General features: G+C 40.6%; 2 protein-coding genes across 2 annotated transcripts in view; one reads left to right on the top strand and one right to left on the bottom strand.

The window, feature by feature from the left end:
* LOC118430825 (protein ELYS-like) overlaps positions 1-16,692 on the top strand; it is a 28,735-nt gene extending 12,043 nt beyond the window's left edge. Inside the window, exons 8-17 of the mRNA XM_035841856.1 lie at positions 10,982-11,081; positions 11,916-12,039; positions 12,846-12,902; positions 13,252-13,308; positions 13,545-13,646; positions 14,043-14,233; positions 14,817-14,911; positions 15,422-15,471; positions 15,869-16,000; positions 16,481-16,692. Coding sequence (XP_035697749.1) covers positions 10,982-11,081; positions 11,916-12,039; positions 12,846-12,902; positions 13,252-13,308; positions 13,545-13,646; positions 14,043-14,233; positions 14,817-14,911; positions 15,422-15,471; positions 15,869-16,000; positions 16,481-16,654 — 1,082 coding nt within the window. The 3' untranslated portion in view covers positions 16,655-16,692. The remainder of the gene's footprint in view (positions 1-10,981; positions 11,082-11,915; positions 12,040-12,845; positions 12,903-13,251; positions 13,309-13,544; positions 13,647-14,042; positions 14,234-14,816; positions 14,912-15,421; positions 15,472-15,868; positions 16,001-16,480) is intronic.
* LOC118431034 (microfibril-associated glycoprotein 4-like) lies at positions 2,860-5,790 on the bottom strand. The gene is made up of 3 exons (XM_035842108.1): positions 5,612-5,790; positions 4,893-4,983; positions 2,860-4,024 (listed from the first exon to the last, which is right to left on the bottom strand). The coding sequence occupies exons 1-3, from the start codon at positions 5,621-5,623 to the stop codon at positions 3,276-3,278; spliced, it is 852 nt and encodes a 283-aa protein (XP_035698001.1). The 5' UTR covers positions 5,624-5,790; the 3' UTR covers positions 2,860-3,275.
* Positions 16,693-17,290: the final 598 nt, after the last annotated feature.

Here is a 17,290-nt window from a genome sequence, read left to right as displayed (position 1 = left end):
TATCTGCGCAGCTTCTTACACGCCGATCGGATGGTTTTGATGCGGTGATGGCCGGCTGCGTCCTTCTGGTCTTTGGCATCGTTTAGGAAGCAGAAACTCCACCGAGGAGTAAACACTGAAATAGGAAATCAATCAATAACCATTATAACCTGAAGTAAGTCTAGTAAAGATTTGAAAAGGTGCCAGTTTCTTACACGCCGATCGGATGGTTTTTATCCGGTGATGGTCGGCTGCATCCTTCTGGTCTTTGGCATCGTTGAGAAAGCAGAACACACCACCGAGGAGTAAAACACTGATTGGGAAATAATCAATAATGTTGAATTATTGCTTGAAATAGATTTTGTAGATGTGTAGGTGATTAACGATTTTTATTTGGTGCCAGTTTCTTGCACGCTGACCGGATGGTTTTTATCCGCTGGTGGTCGGCTGCGTCCTTCTGGTCTTTGGCATCGTTTAGGAAGCAGAACACCCCACCGAGGAGTAAAACACTGAAATAATTAATCAATTAATAATGCTAGATTATTACCTGTAATAGATGGTAATGATTTAGATAAAAAAACAGATTTTTGGTGTAAGTTTCTTGCCCGCCAAATGGATGTTCCTTCTGGCCTTTGCAATTGTCATCGTTGAGAAAGCAGAACATTCCACCAAGGAGTAAAACACTGAAATAGTCAATTGATAACCATTAAAACCTGAAATAAGTACTTAGTCTAGTAAAGGTTTGAAATGGTGCCAGTTTCTTACACGCCGATCAGATGGTTTTGATGCGGTGGTGGTCGGCGGCGTCTTTCTGGTCTTTGGCATTGTTTAGGATTCGCAGAACACTGCACCAAGGAGTAAAACACTGAAATAATCAATCAATCAATTAATCAATCAATCAATAATGTTAGATTAATTATACCTGAAATAGATGGTAATGATTAGGAAAAAAACAGTTTCGGTGTCAGTTTCTTGCATGACAAATGGATGGTTTTGATGCGGTGGTGGTCAGTTGCATCTCTCGTTTTTGGCATCGTTTAAAAAGATTTAAAAAAAAGATTTGGTGCCAATATTTGAGTTCTTTTTGTCTTCAGGAATAAGACGGTTAAATATGTGGTTGGGTGCATGAATGTTTTTTCTTATACAAAGCTTAACAAATTCATTTGGTTGAGATAAAGTCTGAGGAAAATGTTGATGTGGCTGTTGGCCAATTAAGATTCCGTTGTACTGGTAATGTTTGTATTTTTGCAAAGGTTACCAAAAACTGGTGAGAAGGTCCAGAAATAAGAACTTCAAGAAACAAATAAATTGGTTTTGTTTTGAAGTGAAACTCTAGCAAGCCCAGAGTGTGTGGCTCATAATGAAAAATTATGGTTCTAAGAGCAAAATGAAATTGGTGCTTCAGAGTATTAACATCTGGAAAGGATTCAGATAGTGCCTGATTTAGAATGAAGACAAAAAGAATGAAAACGGTCACTCACCTAAAAATCAGGCCCACTCCTCTCATGATGACCGTTCTGTCCACTGCCTTCCCCAACATAAACCTGTCCTCGTCACCAGCACCACCGGTACAGCCAGACAGTTCCAGAAATAATGGGGACACGCCTGGACGCTTTGCTGCTCCCAATTCCGCTGGAGTCCCGTTCAGGAGTACAGAACACCAACTGGTGTCCCATGCCTCATTTTGTGATGGCTCCAGTCAATAAATATCTGCTAATGGGAGAACTATGTTGGGAGGTGGTCATGGTTGGGGGTGTTGGTCTACTGTAGAGTGGAAAATTTGGCATGGGTAAACTTATTTCTGTTGGGAACACATTCTCAACTAAAACGAGAAATTCTCGTTTTAGTTGAGAATGTGTTTGGGTTTAGATTGGTGTAATTTCCTTTGGGGTTAACGTATTGTAATAGTCAATTATCTACAATTGTAGGTGTAAATATCTTGCTAGTTCTTTGTGTTTAACGCCTGTCTTAGAAATGTTTATTACTTTTTTAGTGTATTTCCTAACAGTTTTCCTTCTACATGACATGTTTGATAATATGACATTGTGTTGAAAATGCTTGTGGCTGACATGATCAGGTGAGGCTCCAACTCAGTAAATATCTGCTAATGGGGGAATCATGCTGGCCGATGGCCATGATTGGGAATTGGGTGCATTGGTCTACTCACAGTAGAATGGATAATTTGGCAACTGGTTTATATTTGAGTGAGTTTAGCACTTCATATTTCCTCTGGGTAATATGCAGGGTTATTGACTTGTGTCATTGTCAAGTAGATTTAAACATATGGCTCCTTTTTTGTGTTTTCTGCTTTTTCTGCTCACATCTTTAAAGTTTTTTTTCAATGGTTTGCCATATCTCTTATATTATGATAAATAAATAATAATGAATATCATGTGAAGTGACAAACATATAGTTTTTGGAAATAACTACTAGACAAAATCCTAGCTTTTTTTATCAAATGGTTCTAAGTCCTATATGGTCATTCCTGGACCAGTATTCTGTATGGATGATCAGGGAGCTAAGTGAAAAGTCTGTTGACAAAAAAAGTCAGCTAGCACGGTGCGTGATCACAATACGCAAATCAGTTACGTTGATTAAAACCCTGCCCTATATACATGTGTGTACTGTAGTGTATAAGATTAGGACAGCACTAATTTAACAGGAACGAGGCTCGGTAATGGACATGTCATGTTGACCCACTTTTTCCTGTCAAACTGACAAGGCTAGGTACATTCCCCACTTGTTTGTCTAGTCACTGGACTATGGCATGTTGGTGTTGTTGCTGAGTTCTATTGAATTTGTGTTACCTTTGACTTTATAATGGAAATATCATGCAAAACATTCATGTATGACTGAAAAGAAAACAAAGCACACAAGTCATAAAGCGATTATTTTTTGATTGAAGAAACTCGCTCTAAAATACATTACATAAGTCCTTGAATTTAACATGTATATGAGCCACAAGTCACATGTAGGAATTAAACTGAGCTCACCTGGCAAATATTGTTGTGCGATCTATCTTGTTCACCAACAACCACCTAAATATGCCTACTAAGTACAGTCAGGTGCAGTTACATGACCTACAGTAGTTTCTGTAACTGTTACTAGATACTGTACTCACACATGTTCATTGTTGGCCCATCTTTGTATAGCTTGATAATACATAATTTGTAGCTTACATGTACGATCAAGAATATCATAATAGGAAACAGAATACAATCATGTGTTCACACATCTCTTTCACTAAAGGGTTTACAACATTATTTTTGAATGAACATATGATCTTGTCACTTAAGTCACAGATTGCGGACAAAGTTTTTAGGCCGTATCATCATCTTTGTGGCCTTCAGTGAGTAGTAGTAACCTTTCCAGTAACGCCAGAGAACACCATACCCTGTGTCAGAACCATGATAGTCCTCTGGGTGGTAGTAGGGACCATTCAGGGCAGAGTTACCACAACTGCCATACCACCAGGCGCCTGAATAGTCCTGAGCACAGTGTCCACTACTCCACACATCATTGTCCCTATCTCTAGCACTGAATTTCTTACCATTACTGTACGCCATAGAGTCCCCAGCATCCCCACTGTACCCCCCAACGTGTAGTGTATAATCTGTACTCTCATCACCAATGCTGAAGGTACCATATTTAGCATGGGCAAAGTTACCTTCCCAGTCTCCTAATTCCACATATAGTTCATAGCTTTTATGGGATGTCAAGTTGTGTATCTTATCCAGTCCAAGCCAGTGTTCCCCCTCTACATTCCCAAACCCATTCCTATAATCTGCCCACTTTCTAACAAAGTTGAGTCTCCCACTGAATCTCTTCTGTATGACAGTCCAGCCCCCACCATCTGTAGTCATGTCACAGAACACGTCAAAGTGGTCGGTGTTAGACTCAGGTTTGATGGGGAATACTCCATCGTGGACTGTGTTGGTCCAGTAGAGTAGAGGGAAGAGAGTTGCACAGTCCTCAAAGTGGGCCGCACCGGGGGGAGGTGGGTTCGTCTGGGCGGCCAAGTCCACATGGCGGTTCAAACTGTCATCTGAAAGATACGAATTCATTGTAGTACTTATTAAGTAACATCTAATTGATTGCATCTGAATAAATTTTGGTTTCAGATACTCAGCCCCTCGTTAATCTTTATATCCCTGAAGACAACCCTTAAAGTTCTTCCAGGTATCATCAGACTGAAGAAAATGCCTGAATTGAATGAGATCTTCTAAAATCTACTAAATTTTGGCATCCAGCATATCTGTCTCGGGAGACAATGCTACTGCAGACAGTCACTCGCTGTTGTGGGTTCGGCGACCCGTTTGCCTGGCCTGCATTTGTCTTTCTCTAAAGGTGAAAGACTTCAAAGAGTGGTGTGCACTTCCTTCTCCAGTCCCTTTCCTGTTAAATGCAGCATCAGTCATCTCTCTCCCTGGTGCAGAAAACGATGTCTTCCATGTATTGCTCTCATGTTCAACTCATATATCCGTCTACATAGGCCAGTTTCTTTATAATGTATTTCAAATGCGAGACCAGATTAATCATACATAACTGTACTGTTATCGATATTGTTTTGTTGTTGTTTTGTATGTAGCCTCTTGGTACTATTGTCTGTATAGCTATTACTAGTAGTTGTTATTGGTCGCCATACATTGTACCCTGTGCGATTGTTGAGCAATAAATTCATTCATTCATTCATTCCCTAACTGGGTCTGAGGTACATATACACATAGAATTATTGATCAAGACATCCTTGAAAAAGACTTATATTTACCCAATGATGTTTACTCAGTGTAACTGTATAAGAGTTGACGTCATGATATATCATATATGATGATGATGATAACATGATAATCATACATGACTGTATATAAGTAACAACTGTAATTTGACAGGTATTGCATGATTATGAAATGTACCTTGAGCACCTTGTTGTTGAGGAATCTCAGCAGAAAAGGTGATGCCAACAGCCACAAGCAAGACAACAGTCACCAGGCTGAAGGTCTGAGTCTGAGTGGATAAAGTTAAAGATAATATTAGAATATTAGTAACTTAAGGTGTAGAACATCTGGGACCCCACCATAGCCTTTTTGAGGCCGTAGGGTCAGTGTGTCTAGGGTACGGTACTTAAACGCCCAACCTCTGAGCCCAACCCTCTCCTTCTACCTGCCCTAATACCTCCCCAACCGAAGTCACTTACTATGCCCATTCTGATTTGTAAACCTGGCCAGGTGTAAATGGGTGGAGCGAGAAAAGTTGTGTTAAGTGCCTTTCCCAAAGGCACAAGATCTGTGGTATATTAATGGATACGGATTTGAATCCAGGGCCTCTAAGACTTGTATATGTGCCAAACTTTTGTTACGCCAAATCGTCGTATCCATTTTTGATTATACTGCTGCTGGGATCCCTGGCACAGGGGTAGGCAGCAGTCGGAATAGTCTTCACACTGTGCTTCCATGCTGCTGGTCCGTCCAGTGAGTCCAGCTCTGGGCTTCAACACCATGGTTTGCCAAAGACCCTACATTAGTCTAAGACTAGATGCAATCACCAGATTTTCTACATTGATTATTCCATTATTATAATCATACTCAAAGTCTTGTCACAGATCTAGACTTTATGAAATAGATCAAAAACGTACCTTAACCATCATCGTGGCAAATCTATCCGGCGAGTCGGATCCTTTTCCACACCAGAAAGAGCTTTCCTTGTTCCCTGTTTCTTGAAGAGCAACCTCTGGCTTTTTATACAGTAACCCAGTGCCTTATCTATAGGGAATATCTGCTAAGTGCTGTTTGTAATGGGTCTTAAAAACCTCATTGTGCAAAACATGCTATAAGTTTGAAGATTTAGGGCCTAAAAACTTGCTCATTTGCCAAAACATTTCCATCAGAAGTTATCAACTAAGAATATCTGCTAAATGCTGTAGTTGTAATGGGTGATAATAAACTCGTTGTGCAAAACATGTTTTAAGTTTGTAGATTTAGATTAATGCTAGAAGTTTTTACATATACTTCCTCATTTGCCAAACATTTCCATCAGAATATGTCTGTCTCCATGTTGGTAAGTTGCCTGTTATGATAAGTGAGGAATGTTAACAACAGTAGTGACTGGGTAATAACAAGACATGGTGGAACTGTGTGTGTGTGTTGTCTCAGTCGGCTAGTGTTTTACCACACACATGTCATCAAGAACAATTTCGTTAAAAAGACTGAACAAACAAACAGAGTCGTTTCTGCAACCTACACAATCATAAACATCCAAATTTACATCCTTCTGTTGGAATTAAAAGATCACTTCCCAACCAACATCCTGGAACATCAATCAGTAACTAGAACTCTTGGCATGTGTTAAACCTTGTTTCAACAGTATACACTTATGTACAAGTACATTTAAACAGGAAAACTGACAAAAGTTATTTTAAACTTTGAACCTTGGCTTGAAACAGTTAAAGTGTTTGGTTTACTTTGTACCATTTATATTCAAGCTACATGTACATGTACTAACCTCACTCACTGCATAGAAAAGTGCATTATATGAGAGTATTTTGATTTTTTTTTCAAATAAGGCAGCCCACACTGACTGTACATTGTGATATTTTTATTGGGCTTCTTTTGGGCAATATTGACTCAGAGATACTGATAGCACATTTCTGAAGTGGTAAATTTATATATTACCAAATGGAAATTGAAAACACAACCGCATACAGCTTACTCGGTCCATTCTTGTTATAGGACTACATATACATGTCATTCATTTCAATCACTTAGATAAAGCAACACTTAAAAGAAGCATTTCATAATGATAATCCAAGAAGTCAAGCAATACATATAAAGTAAATTTTTTATCTAGTACATTGTTTTGGAGATTACACAGTCGAGATATTTCAGATTATTGTTTCTAAAAACTTCAACAATGTTGATATTGTTTTGCCATTCATCATCCTAAATACATGATTTTGTTAATATACATTGTAAGCTGTAAGATAACGCTCACAGATTGCGGATAAAGTTTTGAGGCCGCACCATCATCTTGGTGGCCTTCAGTGAGTAGTATGTACCTTTCCAAAAGAACCACCACATGCCAAACCCTGTATCAGAACCATGGTAGTCATCTGGCTGGTAGTAAGGACCGTTTAGTACAGAGAGAGCACAATTGTTGTACCACCAGCCTCCTGAAAACCATATAATACAGGAACCACTCGATGCATCATTGTCCTTATCTCTAGCACTGAATTTCCCACCATTATGCAAACTCAAAGAGTCCCCAGCATCCCCACTGTACCCCCCAATGTGCAGTGTATAATATGTACTCTCATCCCCAATGCTGAAGGTGGCATATTTAGCGTGCACAACATTACTTTCCCAGTCTCCTAACTCCACATATAACTCATAGCTATTCTGGGATGTCAAGTTGTGAATCTTATCCAGTCCAAGCCAGTGTTCCCCCTCGATATTCCCAAACCCATTTTTGTAGTCTGCCCAGTTTCTAACAAAGTTTACTTTTCCCTCAAACCTCCTCTGTATGACAGTCCAGGCCCCACCATCTGTAGTCATGTCACAGTACACGTCAAAGTGGTCGGACGAAGATGCAGGTTTGATGGGGAAGACTCCATCTTGCACAGTGTTGGTCCAGTAGAGTAGAGGAAATAGATCTGCACAGTCCTCAAAGTCAACAGCGCCGGGAGGAGGGTCGTTCCTCTGGACTTCAACATCCACATGGGGGTTCAGATTTTCATCTGTAAATACATGAACATTCAATAACATATATGCTGTACTTGAGAGATTCTGATGAGATTGTGTGTATTTTATGTTTGCATCATCGTTTTATCTTTTGCTTCGCCCACATCCTAAAGTAGTTTGCATTCAAGTTGTAAGAAAAATATGTGTCCATGCAAGTCTAGGTTTCCAATTATAACGGGGGCCGCCCTAAGATGCGCCCTGCCCTAAGATGCCCGGATTTTTTGCTGATCTTATTATGCATAAGTACGCCGTGTTTGTCGCCACTGACTATGATGATTAGAAAGGTAAATAAATAAACCAAGTCCAAACAAAAAGCTTTTTTTTTTCTATTAAAAAAGTATTTACACATATTCACTTCCCTTTTTTTTTAAGACAGAATTTTCACAATAATGTTGGTAGCGCCGAATCACTGTGGTCACCGGTTACTAGGTATTGGTGACTCGTGTCAATAAATAAATAACCAGTAAAAACAGCCACACAACTGTCATACACATAAGAAATAAAGCTTCACAAAACACTACAAATATTGATCTTCAAATGTTTGTTGAGTAGAAGACCAGCCATAGAAAAAAAAACATAAGCATCACCGCCATTGTTTTCCCCAGGGAGTGTGGCCCCGCAGGTGGCAGACTAGCGAACGCCCAAAAGATTTGTTACTCTAACAAATGATTCGTACCGTCTATATATAAAAATGAAACTTCAGAGAGTGATGTCAAATATGTTTCCCAATACGTACACAGAGTTTTTTTGTGATTTTGGCGTTGTCGTTTTTCGTAATGATTTAGTTAGTCAGGCTGCCGCATTCAGTGCATTTCGCCCATTTTCCGAGAAAACACGACCTGGATTGTGAAAGATTTAGCCCTCCTCGCGGGAGACAAGAAGCACATACAATAACAATTCTATTGTCCAAAGAAAGCTAATACATCATAAAATTAGACTTTTGTTTGTCTAAATTGGTCACCAGCTGCTGAAGAGAGCAAATTCCAAAAGCGTGGCAAGTTAGGGCACACTGTCTAACGCAGGTCAAAATCGGAGTTTATATTCACAATAACGTCTTTGGTGTTTGCCAGTTGTAACGCGGAGGGTGAAGGGTTCATGAACAGTATGGATGCCTGCATTATTCAAGTTTGGTCTCTAGATGAATGTGTTAAAAATTCATTGATCAAAACTTTACCACACTTTGGCAACTAGTGATGGAGCGCCGTGAGTTCGAGCGCTTAAAAAAAGCGGGCATCTTAGGGCGGCCCCCGTTATGTAATATCTTTAAAAACATCAAACATGTAATGAGAGTCTATCTATATTTAGCCTATTGTCATACATTTTGTATGGTTTGCATGTGGAAATACTCTTGATCTTTGAAAATCAAACTTACCATTTGTGTCAGGACCCTGGACTTGGCTTTGCCCTGCTAAACTCCCAACTGGAATACCTGCCTGTGCCCTGCAGGTGAGGGTGCAGGCAGCCAGCACTAGGAGCATGGGCATCTGGGGTGACATAATAAAACTAGGATGGGTCTGAGCAATTAAAAATTTTTGTTTTGTTATATGTGAACAGTTCATAAAGCTAGTAATCACCTTCATCCACGGGTTAGCCTATATCCATTGTTTTTAAAGACAGAGTATTTGCAGATTGCAAATTGATGGACGGTGGTTTGAAACTAAGTCTAGTATTTTCAAGATATTGCAGACTTTCAAGCCACTATCCGTCGACTTGCCTACCCCGAAACATCCTGTTTGTAATTTAGATAAGACCAAATAGTATATTTACCCCTGACGGATAAATGTGAAATAGCATTACATTCCATTTTTACCATATTTTACCATAATTATAAATCATCCAAGAATATTAGAATGAAGCAAATTCAAAAATTAGTATTACATGCAAGATCACAGTTACTCAAGTGCATAATTGATGAATATAAAAATTATGGACTTACGAGTTTCAAGAAAAAATAATACTTGTTGAACACTATATCCTTATTGGATACAGCCACAGCTCATACATACATTTTGCAATCATGTAGTGTAACTTAATATACTTAAGGTCCTGAACTGAAATGAACCTGTTACCATCAGACTTACCTTTGGTTGGATAGTTGAAGTCATACTTGGAACTGTTCCCACTCAGCGTGTACAGTGCCTGGGCAGGTTGTACCTCTTTTATAGCCAACTTGTTTTTCTGCCAGATCTGCTGATGTTTACAGGTTAGGAGCTATAATTATTGTTCCTGTTTATTCAAAGTGCTGTTCATCCTCTGCACATTTGACTTGTAAATACTCTTCAAAGGGGAAATAGGTACTCTTGTTTAAAGGTCATGTGACAGGAACATCTGCTGGTTACTTTAAGATAAGATCGGGGTATGCATACTGAATGTATATTACTAAGTATATGCAGAACTTTTCTGTTTGTTTTTTACCTTTCTTGAAGTTTGTTAGTTCGTTGAACCTTTGAGGTGCGTGTGACTAGGGCACCTGTTGCTCAGATTGCTGGTCAGTATGCAGCTTACTATCCTGTACATGTGTGTGTTCAACTGTGTTGAACAGTTATACAGTATGCTACATTGAACAGTATAACAGTATACTACATATTATAAGTCTTACCATTCACCTATATGTACATTGTCATTACACACAATTTTCCAATTATGATAATCATTGTAAAGGACAATAGGCAGACTTTTCAATGATCTGATATGATAAGTGACCAATATTCTTGATTAATTAAATGTCTTCCAATCGTTTGTTTTTAAGACACTACAGTGTACACGATATTCAATAGATTTCAATTTTGGGAACATACAAATGACATACCTTTAATGAAGCCCCTTAGTGCGGCTAATGTGGTATTATATCAGTTGTAATGTTCAAAAACTTGATGCAGGCTGTCGAATTGACACCCGAATACCCTGTTTTTTAAAACAACGGATATGGGTTAAATCTGGTGTCATGTGTAGTATAAACATTGTTGTTTCCCACTGTGTTAAATGTAATAATTCTATTTTCTACCTACTTAGGGTTTTACAAGTCAGCTACACTGGTCAAGAACTACATGACATGTACTGGGGTTACATATACTACTGTGACATTAAACTGTTGTTTCCCACTGTGTTAATTTGTAATGTCTCTCCACAAAGGGTTTTGCTCTCCCCATACTAGAAGAATTCATTTACAAGGCAGCTTTGCTGGCACAGAAGTACTGGGGTTACATATGGTACTTTAATCTGTTGTTTTCCCGCTATATTAATGTTCACACATGCTCTTGTCTCTACAGAGGGTTTTGCACCCCCGATGCGAGAGGAGTTCTGTTATAAAGCTGCTACGCTGGCCCAGAACTACCGCAACAGGAGGGCAGAGCTGGCCAGGATTGTGGGGTGAGTACTGAACGTAAAATATCTTTCATAAAAAGAATGTTTAAAGAGAAATAAGTTGAAGCCAAACAAGTCTCTTTCTTCAAGTGAAAAGCAGAACTTGGGTCAATATTGCTCTGAGCAAGGTGGCAGGTAGTCACGAAAGCGTCAGCTAGAAAAACACTTACTTTACACCAACATTTTAAGAACTTTGTTATGATGTGTTCTGAGGTCATTCTCCTTTCTAGCAATAGGTAACGATTGTTTACCTAAGGCTAACCTGTCACACAACATAGTAGATTCGTTTGACATTCTATATAACACTATTTACACACAGCTGGCATTTCAGTGAGGCCTTTTTTTCTGAATGGGGGTTGGCTCTCTTTATTTTCTCTTCTAGGATTCCTTAAAGCTTATTTTTGTATTTTTGCATGTTCTTCTATTATTGAAGCTTTGCTGTCACCAGGCAGGTGAGAGACATTTCTGGTTGCGCAAAAAAACCTCTAATATCAGCGTGCAAAATACCCACTTGCACACTTGCACATTGCAACCACTTTTTGCTTGGTGCAACTTACTTCTAAAGTCAGGTTGCACAGGGTGCAACTTAGATTTTGAGCCTCAGAACTCGATTTTGTTGCCAATTTACTTGGAAGAAATAAATGGACCGAGGCAGCTTCGTTTCATATCAGCCAAACATGCATGTATTGTACCTTTTTTTTTAGAAATTAGTGAATTGTAGGTGGTGCAACTTGAAATTCAGTTGTACAACCTAGTTTTTGCCCCAGGTTGCACACTGTGCAACCATGCTTAGAAAAGTATTTTGTACACTGAATATCCAACTTTTTACCCTCCCCCCAGCCCCAATGGTGACAGTGACCTGCTGCTGATTGACGGGATCGTGTCTGAAGTGGGAGAGCCCATTACCAACCTGTGGGAGCGGGAGGAGGGAGGGACAGGGCAGTACCCACCCCCCAGCCTCAGAGTAAGATCTTCCATAGTCACATAACTTATATACAGATTGTGTCTGAAGTGGGAGAGCCCATTACCAACCTGTGGGAGAAGGAGGAGGGAGGGACAGGACAGTACCCACCCCCCAGCCTCAGAGTAAGCTCTTCCATAGTCACATAACTTATATACAGATTGTGTCTGAAGTGGGATAGCCCATTACCAACCTGTGGGAGCGGGAAGAGGGAGGGACAGGACAGTACCCACCCCCCAGCCTCAGAGTAAGATCTTCCATAGTCACATAACTTATATACAGATTGTGTCTGAAGTGGGAGAGCCCATTACTAACCTGTGGGTGTGGGAGAGGAAGGAGGGAGGAACAGGGCAGTACCCACCCCCCAGCCTCAGAGTAAGATCTTCCATAGTCACATAACTTATAAGTTATATACATGCAGATTGTGTCTGAAGTGGGAGAGCCCATTACCAACCAAATTAGGTTTACGACATTTTTCCTGTGATGAATCCTGTTTTAAGCAACCACCTGTCTACTTAGATTGTTGTCTTCCAGTCCCTTGAGTGGTCACTATGAATACGCTTGAACACACACATGTAGTACATATGAAGCATTATTTACGTTTCTGTCTGAAAATGATTCACTTTCAACACCTGAGTAATAAAAACTAGAAGGGATTCTGGAATAGATTATTATAAACAGTCTTTGTTGGAGTGTAAACAGCTACTATTGGTAGAAGATGTCGACCATGACCAAAACCCATCGTCTCTTTAGACGGACGGAGGCCAATGAAACAGCTACTGTATTTAACATTGATCTTTGTTCTGTAGGACCTTCTTGACATCTACTTGCTGCAGAATGTGGACCTGATGACCAAACACTGCATAGTATCCTTTCTACAATCATGCACTGATTGTACATGTACATACAACTGTACGTAACGTTATAGCATGTACATTTGTAACAGACTAAGGGTACCTTTGAGACCTTCATCAAAAAGGGTTGTGTTTTCCTTTATCGTGTGCAGGTTTGTTAACAGTTGATCTCGAGAAGTTGTGGATGGATTGTCATATTTGGTAGGTGTGGGCAAAACAAAGGATACAGTCGATTATGGTAGCTCGGTGTGAAGACTAGCCGAGTGCCTACCCCTGCGTCAGCTTGACTGTGGGTCAAATCACCCAATGGCCAAAAAAACTTGGGACAATATTTCTTTGAGTTGTCCTTAACTTTATGCAGGTCACATACCTTATTTTAGACATCTTATCCATGAGTCAAGATCCTGAGCAGGAAAAAGTGAGTTTTCAACATCTTTCTGTAAAATGTAAATGTTGTAGTTACGTTTTTTTGCATACCAGTCCAGATTAATTCATAACATTTGAGTATGTAGAGAACCAGATTCTAAGTTGTAAGTTAAAGAATCTCAAGGCATCATTTTGTTTCTGACTTGTGAAATTATAATGTTGCACTACAAGACTTTGTGTTTAACTTTTACATGTGGATGTCATCATCCCTTCTTGTTGTTGACACAGTTTTCAGAACAGCTCGGGCTGTTCCCAAACTCGTTCTCCCTCCCCCTGGGAGTGAACAAGCTCATCCAGGGTTCCTGGCTGCTGGACCACAAGGACTTCGAGGTTAGGGAAATACTCATTTCTATTTGTCATAATTTGTCATAATTAAAGAAAAGTCTTAACCAAGGGGTAACCCTGGTATCCGGCAGTCCACTGAGACAAATTTATGGCTTCGGTGCACGGCTGGGGTTACATTTGTACATCCCTCATGGGCACCAGTGCAATTCGGATGAGCTTTAGCCCGTCTATCTACTAGTATGTAGTCACTGTGTTAAATGCAAGACCTCATGGAGATGTTCTTGCAGAAAAAAATTATAATAAAACTTGGTTACACGTCATGAAGATTTTGTTTCCCAGAGGATATTTTCAATTTTGTGTCCCAAAATGTCAAATACTGATAAAGATAAAGGATATCACACTTCCAGAAATAACTTTTTAACTCAAACTCCCACTATCCAGGAAGCCTTGATGGTGCTGTTGGACCCTGCCGTGCGGGCGTGGCTGTCTCCAAGGCAACACCAGCTGATCCTGAAGTCCTTCCTGTACCAGGGGCATGCTGGGAAGGCTCTGCAGTACCTCAGGGTGGTGCAGCCCCCCATGGAGGATCACGAGGGGGTTAAACTGCACCTCACTGTGCTGCTGGCTAATGGGTAGGTCATGGTGCAAACCCCCATGTTAACCCTCAGGGTCAGGGTGGTGCAGCCCGGCATGGAGGATCACGAGGGGGTTAAACTCCACCTCACTGTGCTGCTGGCTAATGGGTAGGTCATGCTGCAAACCCCCATGTTAACCCTCAGGGTGGTGCAGCCCCCCCACCCATGGAGGATCACGAGGGGGTTAAACTGCACCTCACAGTGCTGCTGGCGAATGGGTAGGTCATGGTATAAAACCCCCATGTTAAACCTCAGGGTGGTGCAGCCCCCCATGGAGGGTCACGAGGGGGTTAAGCTGCACCTCACAGTGCTGCTGGCGAATGGGTAGGTTGTTATGCTTCTATAAGGTTCTATAACCTGGTGAGTGCAGTAGCCGAGGAGGGTAGGTCACAAGTTCAAACCCCAGGCAGGTCATACCAAAGACTTGAAAAATAGCATATTCTACTTTTTGTGCTCAGCACTCAGCTACGTGTATAGGCACGGAGATTGGCATGGCCCCAAAAGGGGAAGGAAGGAAGGATTGCAACTTTTAAGCAAGGCTCTTGCAGTGTCTGATGTGCATGTCTTGCTTTTTCTGCAGACTGACAGCCGAAGCAATCCAGTTCCAACAGAGTTACCGAGACGAGGGGAACACGGAGGAGCTGTTGGAGCATCTCTTCCTGGGCTGCCAGCAGAGTGAGTTTTCCTCTGTTGGTGCTTCATGTAGAAAAGTAGTCCCATAACCTTCGTAAAGCTTTAGTGTCCAGGGCACAGTGTTGGAAAGCGGAGCCTCCCTAACCGAAGTAAGGTACCTATTAATATTATGCCTCAATGTTTTGAGGAAGGTCGTGTAAAGTGCAGAATGACAGGATTTGTACTTTGTACTGTATATTGTGTTGAATAGTTATAGATTTTACCTAAGGACTTCCCTCCTAGCTTCTTGGCAAGCTGATTATACTTTCAGTACCATGGACAGGAACACAATAATGGAAGTTCCGGTGCCATTATGCCCTTAGTTTATTGAAACAGGAAGATGCATATTTTGTACTCCCAATGGATGGCAAACCATAGCTTCAGTACCAAGGACAGGCTGTTCACAGTATTATTTGTATTTCTGTAACAGCTTGGAGTGACATTGTTGTTACATTTCTTTTGCAAACTTTTGTTACAAACTTTGATCGTAACAAAAATTCTGTTCTTTCCCAGCATTTACAGTGGATAAACTGTTGCAGCTGCCATTTGACGATGTTGAACAGGTAAAGAAAATATATTGGGTCCTTTTACTTTTTAATACTTTTCCTGATAACTTTATCATGATGATGATGCTAGCTACTTAATCAATGTTGATAACTGTATAATAAAACTCTGTGCTTGCTAAAGTTATGTAGCACATTTTTACATTTCATTTTTTAATCCACAACTTTATGATCTAGTCATTGGATTGCTAAGCATGGGACCATGTAACTTTGTTTATTTATTTGTTTGTTTGAGCTTTTGTTTTCTGTCGTCAGAAAATCGCTGGTGATGTTACGTAGCACATTTCTTATCATTTTTGAATCCACAACTATATTATGTGGACATGGGATCGCTAACCAAACAACCATTGCATTTGTTTGGTTGTTTATTTATTTGTTTGTTTGATGTCCTCTCCAGAAATCCCTAGTGAAGTACCTCCAGGCGAGCCCAGAGCCCAACTCCGCAGAGCTCCTCCTGGTGTTCTACCTGCAGCGCGGCAGATTTGTGGACGCCGTTCGACTCAACGACCTGCTCAAACAGGACGTCATGGTGGGTGTTCTGCTGCAATCTTAAAGACTACACTCATCTTACCTATCTGGATTCATACCTACAATGTTTTTGTTGTCAGTAGCATCAGTCTTAAACATTTAGACTTGAAACAGAAAGGTATAAAAATGAAAAAGTACGAAAATGAAAATGTGTGGAGAACAAGACTGTCTTTGAACAAGAAGACTGTTTGGCACAAAGATGTTTCATTGCTAATTGTTAGTTTAAATTATCAATATTATTAGATAAAACCCAGTGAAGATGAAGAACAATGGTACCTAAACATGTGTAATACACTTTCAACTGTGAGCTACTTTAAACTTCTACAAAAGTTTGCTCCAAACCCAGAAAGATACCAAGGCAACTGCAATAAGTATAACCTAATGTAGGCGACAAATTCTCAAATAGTCTCTCCATAACACATATTTTGAAAATGCAACATATGCCTGTGGAATAGATGTAAGATGAGTAATTATGTTTCAGATGGAGCATGATGCCCAGGCCCAGCAGAGAGCCGCCACCAGGAACGCCATCATCGACACCTACATGCGACTACTGCCGGGGGTACAGAGGAAGCTATCATTCGGGCCTGAACAGTCGGTACCCAGGACACAACTCATGAGGAGAGAGGGTGGGCAGTGTTGTGTTTATCTATAGTTTATATAGTTTATATAGACACCTACATGCGACTACTGCCGGGGGTACAGAGGAAGCTATCATTCGGCGCCTGAACAGTCGGTACCCAGGACACAACTCCGAGGAGAGAGGGTGGGCAGTGTTGTGTTTATCTATAGTTTATATAGATTATATAGACACCTACATGCGGCTACTGCCGGGGGTACAGAGGAAGCTATCATTCGGGCCTGAACAGTCGGTACCCAGGACACAACTCCTGAGGAGAGAGGGTGGACAGTGTTGTGTTTATCTATAGTTTATATAGTTTATATAGACACCTACATGTGGCTACTGCCGGGGGTACAGAGGAAGCTGTCATTCGGGCCTGAACAGTCGGTACCCAGGACACAACTCATGAGGAGAGAGGGTGGACAGTGTTGTGTTTATCTATAGTTTATATAGTTTATATAGTTTATATAGACACCTACATGTGGCTACTGCCGGGGGTACAGAGGAAGCTATCATTCGGGCCTGAACAGTCGGTACCCAGGACACAACTCATGAGGAGAGAGGGTGGGCAGTGTTGTGTTTATCTATAGTTTATATAGTTTATATAGTTTATATAGACACCTACATGTGGCTACTGCCGGGGGTACAGAGGAAGCTATCATTCGGGCC

This window comes from Branchiostoma floridae, chromosome 14 (genome assembly GCF_000003815.2).
Source record: "Branchiostoma floridae strain S238N-H82 chromosome 14, Bfl_VNyyK, whole genome shotgun sequence".
NCBI classification, from domain to species: Eukaryota; Metazoa; Chordata; class Leptocardii; order Amphioxiformes; family Branchiostomatidae; genus Branchiostoma; species Branchiostoma floridae.
This window is presented reverse-complemented; position numbering and strand designations above follow the sequence as displayed.

Excerpts from the sequence above, each read along its gene's own strand:
- LOC118431034 (XM_035842108.1), bottom strand. Across the intron at positions 4,025-4,892 it reads TCAACAACAAGGTGCTCAAG|ATGACAGTTTGAACCGCCAT; the intron begins GTACATTTCATA and ends CGTATCTTTCAG.